General features: G+C 53.1%; 1 protein-coding gene across 1 annotated transcript; it reads left to right on the top strand.

Moving 5' to 3' along the window:
* Window positions 1–12,334: 12,334 nt before the first annotated feature.
* On the top strand, window positions 12,335–14,175 carry LOC144487131 (uncharacterized). Its single transcript, XM_078205189.1, has 2 exons — window positions 12,335–12,654; window positions 13,658–14,175. The coding sequence occupies exons 1-2, from the start codon at window positions 12,607–12,609 to the stop codon at window positions 14,000–14,002; spliced, it is 393 nt and encodes a 130-aa protein (XP_078061315.1). The 5' UTR covers window positions 12,335–12,606; the 3' UTR covers window positions 14,003–14,175.
* The last annotated feature ends 3,597 nt before the right edge of the window (window positions 14,176–17,772 follow it).

Genomic DNA, 17,772 nt, shown 5'->3' with positions numbered 1-17,772 from the left:
GTAGAGGGAGATTTTCTCTGTATCTAACCCCGTGTTGTACCAGTCCTGGGCGCTTTTGCTGGGGACAGTGTAGAGGGAGCTTTACTCTGTATCTAACCCCGTGCTGTACCCGTCCTGGGAGTGATTGATGGGGACAGTGTAGAGGGAGCTTTACTCTGTATCTCACCCCGTGCTGTACCTGTCCTGGAAGTGTTTGATGGGGACAGTGTAGAGGGAGCTTTACTCTGTATCTAACCCCGTGCAGTCCCTGTCCTGTGTGTGTTTATTGGGCTTGAGGATTTTTTGCTTTCGTTTCTGGATGAAACCTGAACCTTCTCACTCTGCCTGGATACTGATGGGTCTGTGTCTTTGTGTGGTGAACCATAGTTGGTTACCACTATGAGTGCTGAGCCATGGATGGTCAGCACTATGGGTGTTTGTAAATATGTTACTGTAGTTACTGTTGGGGTTAGGGTTGGGCTGTTCTACCTCTTGATATTGTTCTGTGGAACACCCCAGTTGGCTCCGCCTACCTGTAGGAGTATAAAGGTCACTGCACTGCCTGGTGACCCTTTAGTCTGGGATTGTATTGTATATAGTCTGCTCCATTCTTGTCAGTAATAAAAGCCTTTATTTCCCGGGTACAATCTAGCCTCACGAATGATTTAATCGCGCAACACTTTGGCTAAACACTGATTGGCTGGACTGTATCTAACTGTGTGCCATACATGTCCTGGGAGTGTTTGATGGGGACAGTGCAGAGGGAGCTTTACTCTGTATCTAACCCCGTGCTGTACCTGTCCTGGGAGTGTTTGATGGGGACAGTGTAGAGGGAGCTTTACTCTGCATCTAACCCCGTGCTGTACCTGTCCTGGGCGCTTTTGCTGGGGACAGTAGAGATGGAGCTTTACTCTGTATCGAACACTGTGCTGTACCTGTCCTGGGAGTGTTTGATGGGGGACAGTGGAGAGGGAGCTTTACTCTGTATCTAACCCCGTGCTGTACCTGTCCTGGGAGTGTTTGATGGGGGACAGTGTAGAGGACGCTTAACTCTGTATCTAACCCGGTGCTGTACCTGTCCTGGGAGTGTTTGATGGGGACAGCGTACAGGGAGCTTCCCTCTGCATCTAACCCCCTGCTGTACATGTCCTGGGAGTCTTTGATGGGGACAGTGTAGAGGGAGCTTTACTCTGTATCTAACCCCGTGCTGTACCTGTCCTGGGAGTGTTGATGGGGACAGTGTAGAGGGAGCTTTACTCTGTATCTAACCCCGCGCTGTACCTGTCCTGGGAGTGTTTGATGGGGACAGTGTAGAGGGAGCTTTACTCTGTATCTAATCCCGTGCTGTACCTGTCCTGGGAGTGTTTGATGGGGGACAGTGTAGAGGGAGCTTTACTCTGTATCTCACCCCATGCCGTACCTGTACTGGGAGTGTTTGATGGGGGACAGTGTGGAGGGAGCTTTACTCTGTATCTAACCCCGTGCTGTACCTGTCCTGGGAGTGTTTGATGGGGACAGTGTACAGGGAGCTTTACTCTGTGTCTAACCCCGTGCAGTCCCTGTCCTGTGTGTGTTTATTGGGCTTGAGGATTTTTTGCTTTCGTTTCTGGATGAAACCTGAACCTTCTCACTCTGCCTGGATACTGATGGGTCTGTGTCTTTGTGCGGTGAACCATAGTTGGTTACCACTATGAGTGCTGAGCCATGGATGGTCAGCACTATGGGGGTTTGTAAATATGTTACTGTAGTTACTGTTGGGGTTAGGGTTGGGCTGTTCTACCTCTTGATATTGTTCTGTGGTACACCCCAGTTGGCTCCGCCTACCTGTAGGAGTATAAAGGTCACTGCACTGCCTGGTGACCCTTTAGTCTGGGATTGTATTGTATATAGTCTGCTCCATTCTTGTCAGTAATAAAAGCCTTTATTTCCCGGGTACGATCTAGCCTCTCGAGTGATTTAATCGCGCAACACTTTGGCTAAACACTGATTGGCTGGACTGTATCTAACCGTGTGCCATACATGTCCTGGGAGTGTTTGATGGGGACAGTGCAGAGGGAGCATTACTCTGTATCTAACCCTGTGCTGTACCTGTCCTGGGGGTGTTTGATGGGGGACAGTGTAGGGGGAGCTTTACTCAGTATCTAACCCCGTGCTGTACCTGTCCTGGGGGTGTTTGATGGGGGACAGTGTAGGGGGAGCTTTACTCAGTATCTAACCCCGTGCTGTACCTGTCCTGGGAGTGTTTGATGGGGACAGTGTAGAGAGAGCTTTACTCTGTATCTAACCCCGTGCTGTACCTGTCCTGGGAGTGTTTGATGGGGACAGTGGAGAGGGAGCTTTACTCTGTATCTAACCCTGTGCTGTACCTGTCCTGGGAGTGTTTGCTGGGGACAGCGTAGAGAGAGCTTTACTCTGTATCTAACCCCGTGCTGTACCTGTCCTGGGAGTGTTTGATGGGGACAGTGTAGAGGGAGCTTTACTCTGTATCTAACCCCGTGCTGTACCTGTCCTGGGAGTGTTTGATGGGGACAGTGTAGAAGGAGCTTTACTCTGTATCTAACCCCGTCCTGTACCTGTCCTGGGAGTGTTTGATGGGGACAGTGTAGAGGGAGCTTTACTCTGTATCTAACCCCGTGCTGTACCTGTCCTGGGAGTCTTTGATGGGGACAGTGTAGAGAGAGCTTTACTCTGTATCTAACCTGTGCTGTACCTGTCCTGGGAGTGTTTGATGGGGACAGTGTAGAGAGAGCTTTACTTTGTATCTAACCTGTGCTGTACCTGTCCTGGGAGTGTTTGATGGGGACAGTGTAGAGGGAGCTTTACTCTGTATCTAACCCTGTGCTCTCCCTGTCCTGGGAGTGTTTGATGGGGACAGTGTAGAGGGAGCTTTACTCTGTATCTAACCCCGTGCTGTACCTGTCCTGGGAGTGTTTGATGGGGACAGTGTAGAAGGAGCTTTACTCTGTATCTAACCCCGTCCTGTACCTGTCCTGGGAGTGTTTGATGGGGACAGTGTAGAGGGAGCTTTACTCTGTATCTAACCCCGTGCTGTACCTGTCCTGGGAGTGTTTGATGGGGACAGTGTAGAGAGAGCTTTACTCTGTATCTAACCTGTGCTGTACCTGTCCTCGGAGTGTTTGATGCGGACAGTGTAGAGAGAGCTTTACTCTGTATCTAACCTGTGCTGTACCTGTCCTGGGAGTGTTTGATGGGGACAGTGTAGAGGGAGCTTTACTCTGTATCTAACCCTGTGCTCTCCCTGTCCTGGGAGTGTTTGATGGGGACAGTGTACAGGGAGCTTTACTCTGTATCTAACCCCGTGCTGTACCTGTCCTGGGAGTGTTTGATGGGGACAGTGCAGAGGGAGCTTTACTCTGTATCTAACCCCGTGCTGTACCTGTCCTGGGAGTGTTTGATGGGGGACAGTGTAGAGGGAGCTTTACTCTGTATCTAACCCCGTGCTGTACCTTTCCTGGGAGTGTTTGATGGGGACAGTGCAGAGGGAGCTTTACTCTGTATCTAACCCCGTGCTGTACCTGTCCTGCGAGTGTTTGATGGGGACAGTGTAGAGGGAGCTTTACTCTGTATCTAACCCTGTGCTGTGTCTCCAAATCATTTATATATATTACAAATAGCAAAGGTCCCAGCACTGATCCCTGAGGAACACCACTTGTCACAGCCCTCCATTCAGAAACGCACCCTTCCACTGCTACCCTCTGTCTTCTTTGACTGAGCCAGTTTTGTATCCACCTTGCCAGCTCACCTCTGACCCCATGCGACTTCACCTTCTGCACCAGTCTGCCATGAGGGACCTTGTCAAAGGCCTTACTGAAATCCATGTGGACAACATCCACTGCCCTACCCTCATCAATCATTTTCATCACTTCCTCAAAAAACTCGATCGAGTTCGTGAGACACAACCTCCCCTTCACAAAACCATGTTGCCTCTCACTAATACGTCCACTTATTTCCAAGTGGGAATAAATCCTGTCTCGAAGGATCCTCTCCAATAATTTCCCTACCACTGATGTAAGGCTCACCGGCCTGTAATTACCTGGATTATTCTTGCTCCCCTTCTTAAACAAAGGAACAACATTGGCTATTCGCCAATCCTCTGGGACCTCCCCTGTTCAGTAAGAAGTCTCACAACACCAGGTTAAAGTCTAACAGGTTTATTTGACAGCATGAGTTTTCGGAGCGCTACTCCTTCCTCAGGTAAGTGGGAGTTCTGTTCACAAACAGGGCGTATAAAGACACAAACTCAATTACAAGATAATGTTTGGAATGCGAGTCTTTACAGGTAATCAAGTCTTAAAGGTACAGACAATGTGAGTGGAGAGAGGGTTAAGCACAGGTTAAAGAGATGTGTATTGTCTCCAGACAGGACAGTTAGTGAGATTTTGCAAGTCCAGGCAAGTCGTGGGGGTTACAGATAGTGTGACATGAACCCCAATATCTCTTGTCATCCAAGGTTCCCAAAACTTGCCATACTTATCCTTCATCCTGACAGGAATGTGCCGGTCCTGAATCCCTATCGACTCACACTAGAAAGCCTCCCACATGCCAGATGTTGATTTGCCCTCAAACATCTGCCCTCCAACTGGAGGAAAGCCAGAAGGTGGGCAGGGGGAGTTGCAAGCTGAATGTGGAACTGTTTACCCCAGAGAACCCTTCGGAACCGAACATGGATTCGCAAGGATGGAGAACCGTGAAACCCTTCTTTGTGTCTCCCATCGCTCTGAGGGAAGCAAACCAGGGGAACATCAAAAGGGGTTCAGGAGGTGAGAGAGCGAGAGATGATGTCCCGACTCCAATAAAGCATGCAGAATCTGCTCCGACTGCAGTCGCTCAGGAGGGTCGACAGGAAGTGACGGAGCAGCAGGTCCTGCTCCTATCCACGGGAAGCTCCAGCCTCACCCAGAGGCTGCTGTTTCTTCCAAAAGGTGCACACAGAGAGCTCGTTAAATTCATTGGCAACATCCCACTGGGAAGGAGTGGCTCGTAAAATTCCAACCACACCGTCTGGGGAAGAGCCGAACCTTCCAGAGCTTTCTGTTAAGAGTGTGCCTCTGTCTACATCAACGGGGACGAAGTAGAAAGGTTCGAGAGCTTCAAGTTTTTAGGTGTCCTGATCGCCAACAACCTGTCCTGGTCCCCCCCCATTGATGCGCGTTATCACACACGAGGCTTGAGATGCTCAGGAAATAAAGGCTTTTATTTGCTGTTACAACGAAGCTACTAATTATATACACGATCCCAGACTGAGGGGTCCCAGACAGAGCAGTGACCTTTATACCTCTCCCAGGAGGCGGAGCCCGACTGGGATGTACCACAATAACTATAATACAGGTGTAACAGCCCAACCCTAACCCCAACAGCAACAAGTAGAACAACCCATCCCTAACCCCAACAGCAACATATATACATACTTGTAGTACTGGCCAGACCCTGGCTCAGTACTATCTAGTGGGAACCAACGATGGTTCACCACACCCATGTCGACACTATAGTTAAGAAAGCCCCACCAACGCCTCTACTTTCTCAGAAGACTAAGGAAATTTGGCATGTCAGCTACGACTCATCAACTTTTACAGATGCACCATAGAAAGCATTCTTTCTGGTTGTGTCACAGCTTGGTCTGGGCTCCTGCTCTGCCCAAGACCGCAAGGAGCTACAAAAGGTTGTGAATGTAGCCCAATCCATCACGCAAACCAGCCTCCCATCCATTGACTCTGTCTACACTTCCCGCTGCCTCGGGGAAAAGCAGCCAGCATAATCAAGGACCTCACACACCCCGGACATTCTCTCTTCCACCTTCTTCCGTCGGGAAAAAGATACAAAAGTCTGAGGTCACGTACCGACCGACTCAAGAACAGCTTCTTCCCTGCTGCTGTCAGACTTTTGAATGGACTTACCTTGCATTAAGTTGATCTTTCTCTACACCCTAGCTATGACTGTAACGTTACATTCTGCACTCTCTCCTTTCCTTCTCTATGAACAGTATGCTTTGTGGGGGGGGAGACTGTGCCACCTCTCTGGATTGGTTCCACGATGGTCAAAGTTATAATTAAACGCTGTGATATGCAGAGATGTGTTCCACTGATTTTAGCCTTCCTCGAGAGCGGGCGGGAAAGTGGAGCTGAGTCCATGAAAAGATCAGCCATGATCTTATTGAATGGCGGAGCAGGCTCGAGGGGCCAGATGGCCTACTCCTGCTCCTAGTTCTTATGTTCTTATGAACCCGAGTGGAGCTTATAGTCCAAGATTTACGGTCACTCCAATTCACAACCTGAAATTCTCCACTCTGCCCAGATACTGATGACTCATGGACCAATCTGAGTTCTGATTGGCTGCCCTGAGTTGAGGCTCAGTCTTGCTGGAAGGTATTTGGGGCTGGAATGAGACCCTTCAGCCCATCCTGCCCCTGCCAGTCACCAAGTTCTATCTTTAATAGCCCCATTTCCCAGCACTTGGTTTGCAGCCTTGTACACTACAGCGTTTGAAGTGCTCATCTAAACACTTCCTCACGGGTGTGAGAGTTTCCTCCGCCTCTCCCACCCTTTCAGGCAGCGAGTTCCAGATTCCCACCACCCTCTGGGTGAAAATGTTCCTCCTTCAATCCCCTCGAAATCTCCAGCCCCTCACCGTAAATCTCTGTCCCCTGGTTATTGGCCTCTGTACCAAGGGGAAAAGTTCCTTCCTATCGACCCTATCTATGTGTCTCAGAATTTTATACACCTCAATCAGGGTCCCCTCCTTGGCCTTCTCTGCTCTGGGGGAAACAAGCCCAGTCTAACCAGCCTCTCTCCATAGCTGAGACACTCCAACCCAGGCAACATCCTGGTGAATCTCCTCTGCACCCTCTCCAGTGCAATCACATCCTACCTGTAGCGAGGCGACCAGAACTGTACACAGTGCATCTGTAAAGGTTGGTGAGAGTCGTCGCGGACATGCCAAATTTCCTTAGTCTCCTGAGAAAGTAGAGGCGTTGGTGGGGCTTTCTTAACTATAGTGTCGGCATGGGGGGGACCAGGGCAGGTTGTTGGTGATCTGGACATCTAAAAACCTGAAGCTCTCGATCCTTTCTACTTCGTCCCTGTTGATGTAGACAGGGACATGTTCTCCTTTACGCTTCCTGAAGTCGATGACAATCTCCTTCATTTTGTTGACATTGAGGGAGAGATTATTGTTGCCGCACCAGTTCACCAGATTCTCTATCTCTCCGGGATCTGGAGTCACTCTCCCTGTTCCCGGCAGAGGTCCCAGTCTCTCCGGGATCCGGAGTCACTCTCCCTGTTCCTGGGAGAGGTCCCAGTCTCTCCAGGATCACTCTCCCAGTCACTGGGAGAGGTCCCAGTCTCTCCGGGATCCGGGATCACTCTCACTGTCACCGGGAGAGGTCCCAGTCTCTCCTGGATCCAGGATCACCCGTCCTGTCACCGGGGGAGGTCCCAGTCTCTCCGGGATCTGGGATCACCCGTCCTGTCACCGGGAGAGGTCCCAGTCTCTCCGGGATCCGGGATCACCTGTCCTGTTACCGGGAGAGGTCCCAGTCTCTCCGGGATCCGGGATCGCTCTCCCTGTCACCGGGAGAGGTCCCAGTCTCTCCTGGATCCGGGATCACCTGTCCTGTCACCGGGGGAGGTCCCAGTCTCTCCAGGATCCGGGATCACTCTCCCTGTTCCCGGGAGAGATCCCAGTCTCTTCGGGATCCGGAGTCACTCTCCCTGTTCCCGGGAGAGATCCCAGTCTCTCCGGGATCCGGAATCACTCTCCCTGTTCCTGGGAGAGGTCCCAGCCTCTCCAGGATCCGGAGTCACTCTCCCTGTCACCGGGAGAGGTCCCAGTCTCTCCGGGATCCGGGATCACCCGTCCTGTCACCGGGAGAGGTCCCAGTCTCTCCTGGATCCAGGATCACCTGTCCTGTCACCGGGAGAGGTCCCAGTCTCTCCGGGATCCGGGATCACCCGTCCTGTCACCGGGAGAGGTCCCAGTCTCTCCTGGATCCAGGATCACCTGTCCTGTCACCGGGAGAGGTCCCAGTCTCTCCGGGATCCGGAGTCACTCTCCCTGTCACCGGGAGAGGTCACAGTCTCTCCGGGATCCGGGATCACCCGTCCTGTCACCGGGAGAGGTCCCAGTCTCTCTGGGATCCGGGATCGCTCTCCCTGTCACCGGGAAAGGTCCCAGTCTCTCCGGGACCCGGGATCCGGGATCACCCGTCCTGTCACCGGGAGAGGTCACAGTCTCTCCGGGATCCGGGATCACCCGTCCTGTCACCAGGAAAGGTCCCAGTCTCTCTGGGACCCGGAGTCACTCTCCCTGTCACCGGGAGAGGTCACAGTCTCTCCGGGATCCGGGATCACCCGTCCTGTCACCGGGAGAGGTCCCAGTCTCTCCGGGATCCGGGATCGCTCTCCCTGTTCCCGGGAGAGGTCCCAGTCTCTCCGGGATCCGGGATCACCCGTCCTGTCACCGGGAGAGGTCCCAGTCTCTCCGGGATCTGGGATCGCTCTCCCTGTCACCGGGAGAGGTCCCAGTCTCTCCGGGATCCGGGATCGCTCTCCCTGTCACCGGGAGAGGTCCCAGTCTCTCCGGGATCCGGAGTCACTCTCCCTGTCACCGGGAGAGGTCCCAGTCTCTCCGGGATCCGGGAACACCCGTCCTGTCACCGGGAGAGGTCCCAGTCTCTCCGGGATCCGGGATCGCTCTCCCTGTCACCGGGAGAGGTCCCAGTCTCGCCGGGACCCGGGATCGCTCTCCCTGTCACCGGGAGAGGTCCCAGTCTCTCCGGGATCCGGGATCACCCGTCCTGTCACCGGGAGAGGTCCCAGTCTCTCCGGGATCCGGGATCGCTCTCCCTGTCACGGGGAGAGGTCCCAGTCTCTCCGGGATCCGGGATCACCCGTCCTGTCACCGGGAGAGGTCCCAGTCTCTCCGGGATCCGGGATCGCTCTCCCTGTCCCCGGGAGAGGTCCCAGTCTCTCCGGGAGTTCCAGGTGGGCGGTTTGAGGTGGGCACTGCCACACTGTGCCGAGACCCCGCTGGGGGTGGCGGGGGAGGGGTCGGGGGGGGGGTGGGGGGGCGGGTGCTGCAATGTGCTCTGAGCACCGCTCCCCTCCCCCCCGTCCCCCAGCCCCGGTGTATCTCCTTCGCTCCCGATCTGCAGTGGAACAAACTCACCCTTTGCCGGTCGCTGGCTGCTTGCTGTTGCTCTGCTGATTTTCCCAATGAGTCGCCGCTGTCCCATTTCGGCCTGGGGTTGTGACTTGGCTGGTGGGTCTGTGTTGACTCACTGTGTGGCTGATTCACTGGCTGCTGGGAGCTGTCGCTCTCTGGCTCAGAGTTTACTGTCCTTAAAGTGAGTCTCTCACTCAGCCATTTCCCACTCAGACACGTTGCTGTGTCTCTGGAGTCACGCGGAGGCCCGGAGCGGGGATAGGACAGCAGATTTCCTTCCCTAAAGGACAACTTTACAAAGGCCAACGTAGGAAAGATGTACCGGCATCGGAGGCAGTCCAGAGTAGCTTGATCCGGGTATGGAGAGACTTTCCCACCAGGAGATGTTGGGCTCGATTTTATCAAAACTTTGTGTCCGTTTTCGGGCGCGAAATCGTGGTAAGTTGGACGTTGGGCCTATACCGCGATCTGCGCCCGATTCCGAGCAGATCGCGTCTTTACCAACCCGATTCGGACATGCATTTAAATCGACTTAATGAACTGCGTGCCCAATTCTACCGCCAAATCCCACTTTACCACCACGTGGCCCAATCCGAATGCGCACTGAGATGATGTTCCTTGAGTTTGCATTGAACTTCTTGGAACACTGGAGCAGGACAAGAACAGGAAGGTCAGAGTAGGAGCAAAGCGACCTGCTAAATAAAAATCCGAAGCAGATTTCTATTCTGCAGGGGAACCTCCGAAGCCCTCTCTGCCCTTGAGAAGTCACCATCCTCCTCGACCATCCTTCGCGGACCCCCCCCGCTAACCACCCCGGCAGACCCACCCCCGGGATCGGACCCCCCTGGGAGGCAGGCCCCCCTTGGCAGAGCACACCCCCAACCGACCTCGATCGCTGGTCTTCCTCCACCATCCTTCCGACCTGCAGTCCTTTGAGAGCCTGCAGCACCTTCCTGGCCTTCCGCTGGCGTCCACCGGAGAGGGGGGGCGGCGGGGGGTGGGGGGCGGTGGGGGGGCGGGGGGGCTCAGATGGATCTCTGGTTGGGGGGGGAGGATGGACTTGGGAGAATCTTGCAAACTGAAAATAATGTAGCATCTGGTTTGTGCTGCCCAATTATCTATGGGAAAGGTAATTAAACGACAGTTTCCGAGTGAGCAATTAGTGACCTGGATCCCCCATCCATATTTTGAAATATTTTCCCAAATTTTTGACTGTCAGGTTTCTAGTTCCTGCGATTATAATTTTGACATTATCTTCCAAAGGGAATTCCTCTAATTCTGTGCAATGTTCAGATGAAAACAAGATGAAAGAAAGGATCCCAGGCTGCTCCAGAGGCAGATTAGCTGCAGCCAATGTTGCCCATGCAAATCACATTCACAATCGGGGCACGTCTGCCATGGAATGTGGGAGAAGAGTTGCCAATACAAACTTCTTTTCACTATGGTTGATTTCCCAGATTTAGTAATCTCCTCGAATCTTATTTCCAACCACGTTCCACCACGGGGACAATTCTTCCAGGTGGGCGTGTGACGTCTCATCCCCTGGGGGGGCGGGGGGAGGGGAGGGGGTGTGATGTCTCATCCCCTGGGGGGGGGGGGGGAGGGGAGGGGGTGTGACGTCTCATCCCCTGGGGGGGCGGGGGGAGGGGAGGGGGTGTGACGTCTCATCCCCTGGGTGGGGGGGCGGGGGGAGGGGAGGGGGTGTGACATCTCATCCCCTGGGGGGGGAGGGGGTGTGACATATCATCCCCTGGGTGGGGGGCGGGGGGAGGGGAGGGGGTGTGACGTCTCATCCCCTGGGGGGGGAGGGGGTGTGACATATCATCCCCTGGGTGGGGGGCGGGGGGAGGGGAGGGGGTGTGACATCTCATCCCCTGGGGCGGGAGGGGGGTGTGACCCCTCATCCTCTGGTCGGGGGGGTTCCGCTGCCTGTCTGCGGCCGATCCCTCCTGGCACCATCACTGGTTCACTACCAGACACAGATTACTCTTCCCTGCAGGTGTGAGAGAGCGGGAGAGATGCTGCGGCTGGTAGTGAACCAGTGATGGTGCCGGGAGGGACCGGCCGCAGACACGCAGCGGAACCCCCCCCGACCAGAGGATGAGACGTCACCCCACCTCTCCTCCGACCCCCCTGACCCCCTGGGGATGAGACGTCACACCCCCTCTCCTCCCACCCCCCTCCCGCCCCAAGGGGATGAGATGTCGCAACCCCCTCTCCTCTCACACCCCCGCCCCAAGGGGATGATCGGTCACACCCCCCTCTCCTCCTCCCACCCCCCTCCCACCCCGACCAGAGGATGACCTGGGTCAGGGAGCCGTTGCAGTCTCTGACCCCGCTCTTCGGAAGCTGCAGCGGCGACTTCAGACTTTTATTTTGCAGGTCGGTAACAGCGCGGACACGGATCGGACCAGAAGACGGTAAAGTGGGATTTGGCGGTAGAATTGGGCGCGCGGTTCATTAAGTCGATTTATATGTATGCAAATGCATTTAAATCGTCGGGCCGCCCGATTCGGGCGCGCGCCGGACCCGCGCCCGAATCGGGTGTCGGTAAAGCCGCGATCTGCTCGGAATCGGGTGCAGATCGCGGTATAGGCCCAATGCCCAACTTTACTGCGATTTCGCACCTGAAAACGGGTGCGAAGTTTTGGTTAAAATCGGGCCCTGAGACTCAAAATGGTAAAATTCCCCCCATAGAGTCATCGAGGTTTACAGCATGGAAACAGGCCCTTCGGCCCAACTTGTCCATGCCGCCCCTTTTATTTAACCCCTAAACTAATCCCAATTCCCCACATTTGGCCCATATCCCTCTATACCCATCGTACCCATGTAACTGTCTAAATGCTTTTTAAAAGACAAAATTGTACCCGCCTCTACTACTGCCTCTGGCAGCTTGTCCCAGACACTCACCACCCTCTGTGTGAAAAAATTGCCCCTCTGGACCCTTTTGTATCTCTCCCCTCTCACCTTAAACCTATCCCCTCTAGTTTTAGACTCCCCTACCTTTGGGAAAAGATATTGACTATTGAGCTGATCTGTGCCCCTCATTATTTTATAGACCTCTATAAGGTCACCCCTCAGCCTCCTACGCTCCAGGGAAAAAAGTCCCAGTCTATCCAGCCTCTCCTTATAACTCAATCCATCAAGTCCCAGTAGCGTCCTGGGACAGTGAGGCTGGGGAGGTGGAGGGACTGAGAGCAGGGTGACCCCCAGGCAGCTGAGGGCATGGCCCCCTCCAATGATGGAGCAATTATACTTGGGGGAAACCTGTCGAGGCTGCTTTCAGTTTCAGAATGAACCGTTTGACTTTTGGACCTGTTTTTGGAAACTCCCTGCTGCCCTGCACTGCATAAATAGCTCAGCAGAAACGCTCCTGAACAGAGGCAGCACGGAGACAGAGGCAGCGAGATTGACCCGTTCCACACCCAGACCAAACCGACCTGAGAGATGGCAACGAGCGTTCAAAACCCTATCCGAGAGAAACTCCAGCCGTCTGTGAGTCACACGGCAGAATTGGGAGCGGGAGGGGGCAGAGTGGGATTGCAACGCTGCCTTTTATCAGCTTATTGTGCTGTGAATCCTCTGGGAGCGGCTGGAGTGGGGCGTCTGGATGTGAGAGTGAGTTAAACACTCACTGGGAAGGTCCCTCCTCCCGCCCCCACTGCCCCGAATCAATCTGCAGTCCCGACAGAGCGAGCAGCGAGGCTGAGAGAGCGAGAGAGAAAGTGGGATCGCTCCCCCGGGAGCTCCCACGGTTCAGGGGGAGATTGAATCGAGGCGCTCAGAATCACAAAATGTTGGGGATCGGGATGGTGGGCGGTTGTGGGGGGGGGGGTTTCTGCTGCCGTCATTTATTTGATTAATTTACACCTGGGAACACTGTGAACAGTTTTGGTCTCCTTATGGAAGGAACGATATCCTGGCATTGGAGGCAGTCCAGAGAAGGTTCACTGGGTCACTCCCGGGTATGGAGGGAACCTCTTGTCAGAGGTTGAGTAGGTTGGGGTCTGTCCTCCTTGGAGTTTAGAAGGATAAAAGGCGACCTTATTGAGACATATTGGCTGGAATGTCACCGTCCTGTCCACGGGAATGGTAGCGGACAGGGAAGAAACACAGAAAGGAGCATCGACCTCGGGCAGAATATTCCGGTCTTGGAGCGAATGTGGTTGGAACATCCCACCTGTTGTTGTCCCCCTTTGTGGGAGAGTCTGGGAGCAGAGGGAATAATCTCAGAGTGAGGGGGTTGGAGATGGGGAGGAATTTCCTCTCTCCAAGGGGAGGGAATGTGTGGAATTCTTTCCCACAGAGGGCTGCCGAGGCTGGGGCGTTCCAGGCGAAGAAAGATTGTTCATCAGTAAGGGAATTGAGAGGATAAAGCCAGAGTCTGGAGTACAGGATTATCAGATCAGTCTCTGGGTGGTGTACAAGACTCGATGGGCTGAATGGCCTGCTTCTGCTCCTATGGCTTACGGTCTTGTGGTTTCTTTGTGTCTCACAGGGTTCTGTCACGGTTGATGCGCCGGCCAGCGGGCAGTGTGCCAACCGAGGGGCCAAGAGCTTCTCCACCCCCCACCTGGGGTTCCAGGCTGAATTGCCCAGTGTTTCAAAGCCAATATCCCTGACACTGATGGGCTGTGATGGACGGAGTTGGCACCTGGAGGTGAGCAAGGAGACCAGCGTCAGGGAGCTACAAGTCATGGTGGCAGAGAGAAGTGGGGTTCCTGCCGACAAACAGGTGCTCTACCTGAACAACCAGACCCTGGTGGAAGGGAAGGTCCTGAGCCAATATTCCCCGAAGAGCAAGAGCATCCTGATGCTGGTCCACAAGGTGTACGGAGGCTGATTATCTTCCAGCGCCTCGCCCACGGGGGATTGAGAGGGCACTGGGGGCAGACATCACCATAGAAATAATCAATCAGGCTGATTTACCATTGAGGCTTCTCCCAGCTGGAGGTGCCCTCACTCTGATTTATGTTCTGTAATCTCGCTGAATAAAGGTTGTGCAGAGTGATGCAAAACTGACAGCTCTCTGAGAAATTATTCACATCGCGAGCAGCAGCGGGGACGGGGGCGAGCGAGAGGGGGGTAAATAATTATTAATAATATACTGGGGGGGTGAGTGAGTGAGGGGGTAAATAATTATTAATAACATACTGGGGGGGTGAGTGAGGGGGTAAATAATTATAAATAATACACTGGGGGGGTGAGTGAGGGGGTAAATAATTATAAATAATACACTGGGGGGGTGAGTGAGTGAGTGAGGGGGTAAATAATTATTAATAATATACTGGGGGGTGAGTGAGGGGGTAAATAATTATTAATAATATACTGGGGGTGAGTGAGTGAGGGGGTAAATAATTATTAATAATATACTGGGGGTGAGTGAGTGAGGGGGTAAATAATTATTAATAATATACTGGGGGTGAGTGAGTGAGGGGGTAAATAATTATTAATAATATACTGGGGGTAAGTGAGTAAGGGGGTAAATAATTATTAATAATATACTGGGGTGAGTGAGTGAGGGGGTAAATAATTATTAATAATATACTGGGGGTGAGTGAGTGAGGGGGTAAATAATTATTAATAAGATACTGGGGGTGAGTGAGGGGGTAAATAATTATTAATAATATACAGGGGGTGAGTGAGTGAGGGGGTAAATAATTATTAATAAGATACTGGGGGTGAGTGAGTAAATAATTATTAATAATATACTGGGGGTGAGTGAGTGAGGGGGTAAATAATTATTAATAATATACTGGGGGTGAGTGAGTGAGGGGGTAAATAATTATTAATAATATACTGGGGGTGAGTGAGTGAGGGGGTAAATAATTATTAATAATATACTGGGGGTGAGTGAGTGAGGGGGTAAATAATTATTAATAAGATACTGGGGGTGAGTGAGTGAGGGGGTAAATAATTATTAATAATATACAGGGGGTGAGTGAGTGAGGGGGTAAATAATTATTAATAAGATACTGGGGGTGAGTGAGTAAATAATTATTAATAATATACTGGGGGTGTGAGTGAGTGAGGGGGTAAATAATTATTAATAAGATACTGGGGGTGAGTGAGTGAGGGGGTAAATAATTATTAATAATATACTGGGGGTGAGTGAGTGAGGGGGTAAATAATTATTAATAAGTGATCCGCGTTATCACACACGAGGCTTGAGATGCTCAGGAAATAAAGGCTTTTATTTGCTGTAACAAGGCAGCTACCAATTATATACACGATCCCAGACTGAGGGGTCCCAGACAGAGCAGGGACCTTTATACCTCTCCCAGGAGGCGGAGCCCGACTGGGATGTACCACAATAACTATAATACAAGGTGTAACAGCCCAATCCTAACCCCAACAGCAACAAGTAGAACAACCCATCCCTAACCCCAACAGCAACATATATACATACTTGTAGTACTGGCCAGACCCTGGCTCAGTACTATCGAGTGGGAACCAACGATGGTTCACCACATTCACCCCTCCTTTGAAGACAAAGGCCGGCGGGGTACAAAAAAAACAGAATAATTTGTCATCAGTCTATAAGTTCAGACGGTCAGGGGGACCGCACCATCGTTGTGACCTCCTCAATAGCGGCGATGACACCGGAGCAGGCACTCGCGGTGGCGTTCTCCCCAAAACAGCGTCCAGCTGGTCCTCCACAGTCTCACGGGCTGGTTGACCCCGAGGTGATGGTAATCCATGGAGTTCCGACACGCCCTGAAGTGGCGACCATCCTCTGGACTCAGGCAAGCTGTACACGGGAGTAAAAGGGTTAAGTAACGGTCCCGATGCTGCCCGCGCCGTGTCCGGAGGGGAAACAAGAGTTAAGGGGTTTGTAACAGGGGGTATGGGAGCGACAGGGGTGGCTACATCCCCTGCTGGCGCCAGGTCTCGGATCGAGACCGTGTCCTCTCGCCCGTCAGGGTATGCCACATAGGCATACTGAGGGTTGGCGTGGAGGAGATGGACCTGTTCGACCAACGGGTCGGACTTGCGGGTCCTAACATGTCGCCGCAGGAGGACAGGTCCTGAGTACGTCAACCAAGACGGTAATGAGGTCCCAGAGGAAGACTTCCGAGGGAATGAAAACAGCCTCTCATGGGGAGTAGCGTTGGTTGCCGTACACAGGAGTGAGCGTATGGAGTGGAGCGCATCAGGGAGCACCTCTTGCCAACGGGAGACTGGAAGGCTTTTTGACTTCAACGCCAGTAAGACAGCCTTCCAGACTGGAGCATTCTCACGTTCCACCTGTCCGTTACCCCTAGGGTTGTAGCTCGTGGTTCTACTAGAGGCAATCCCGTATGAGAGCAGGTATTGCCTCAAGTCATCGCTCATGAACGACGAGCCCCTGTCGCTGTGAATGTAGCAGGGGTACCCGAACAGGGTGAAAAGATCACGGAATGCCTTGATAACCGTGACAGCGGATGTATCAGAGCAGGGAATAACAAAAGGGAATCTCGAGAACTCATCAATGATGTTGAGGAAGTACACATTCCGATCTGTTGAGGGAAGGGGGCCCTTAAAGTCGACACTCAGTCTTTCGAAGGGACGAGTGGCCTTGACTAATTGTGCCCGGTCAGGTGGGTAAAAGTGCGGTTTGCATTCCGCGCATACCCGACAGCTTCTTGTTATGGACCTGACATCCTCCACCGAGTAGGGCAAATTGCGGTCTTTTATAAAGTGGTAGAGCCGAGTGACCCCAGGATGGCATAGGTCATTATGGAGAGCCTGCAAACGGTCCTCCTGTATACTGGCGCATGTTCCACGCGAGAGGGCATCCGAGGGCTCATTGAGTTTCTCTGGACGATACATGATGTCATAGTTATAGGTGGAGAGTTCAATTCTCCACCACAAGATCTTGTCGTTCTTGATCTTGCCCCGCAGCGTGTTATTAAACATGAACGCCACGGACCGCTGGTCCGTGATCAGGGTGAACCGTTTTCCCGCCAAGTAATGGCGCCAATGCCTGACGGCCTCCACAATGGCCTGGGCCTCCTTTTCCACCACTGAATGCCGAATTTCGGGGCCTTGTAGGGTGCGGGAAAAAAATGCGACGGGCCTGCCCGCCTGGTTAAGTGTGGCGGCCAGGGCGAAATCAGATGCATCGCTCTCCACCTGAAAGGGGATGGACTCATCAACAGCGTGCATCGTAGCTTTCGCGATGTCGGCTTTTAGTTTATTAAAGGCCAATCGGGCCTCTGGCATTAGGGGAAAAGTCGTGGACTTAATGAGCGGACGGGCTTTGTCCGCGTAATTGGGAACCCACTGTGCACAATAAGAGAAGAAGCCGAAGCATCTTCTCAGTGCTTTTGCACTAGTGGGCAGGGGAAGTTCAAAGAGGGGACGCATACGGTCTGGATCAGGGCCAATGACCCCGTTTTCCACCACGTATCCGAGGATGGCTAAATGGCGCGTACGGAATACACACTTCTCCCTGTTGTAGGTCAGGTTCAGGCGAGATGCAGTGCGTAGGAAATTCAGGAGATTTGTGTCGTGGTCCTGCTGGTCATGGCCGCAGATGGTGACGTTATCCAGGTACGGGAAGGTAGCCCGCAGCCCGTTCTGGTCCACCATTCGGTCCATAGCATGCTGGAAGACCGAGACCCCATTGGT

Source organism: Mustelus asterias, unplaced genomic scaffold (genome assembly GCF_964213995.1).
Source record: "Mustelus asterias unplaced genomic scaffold, sMusAst1.hap1.1 HAP1_SCAFFOLD_605, whole genome shotgun sequence".
Lineage (NCBI taxonomy): Eukaryota > Metazoa > Chordata > Chondrichthyes > Carcharhiniformes > Triakidae > Mustelus > Mustelus asterias.
Note: the sequence above shows the minus strand (reverse complement) of the source record. Positions and strands in the feature narration are given on the sequence as shown.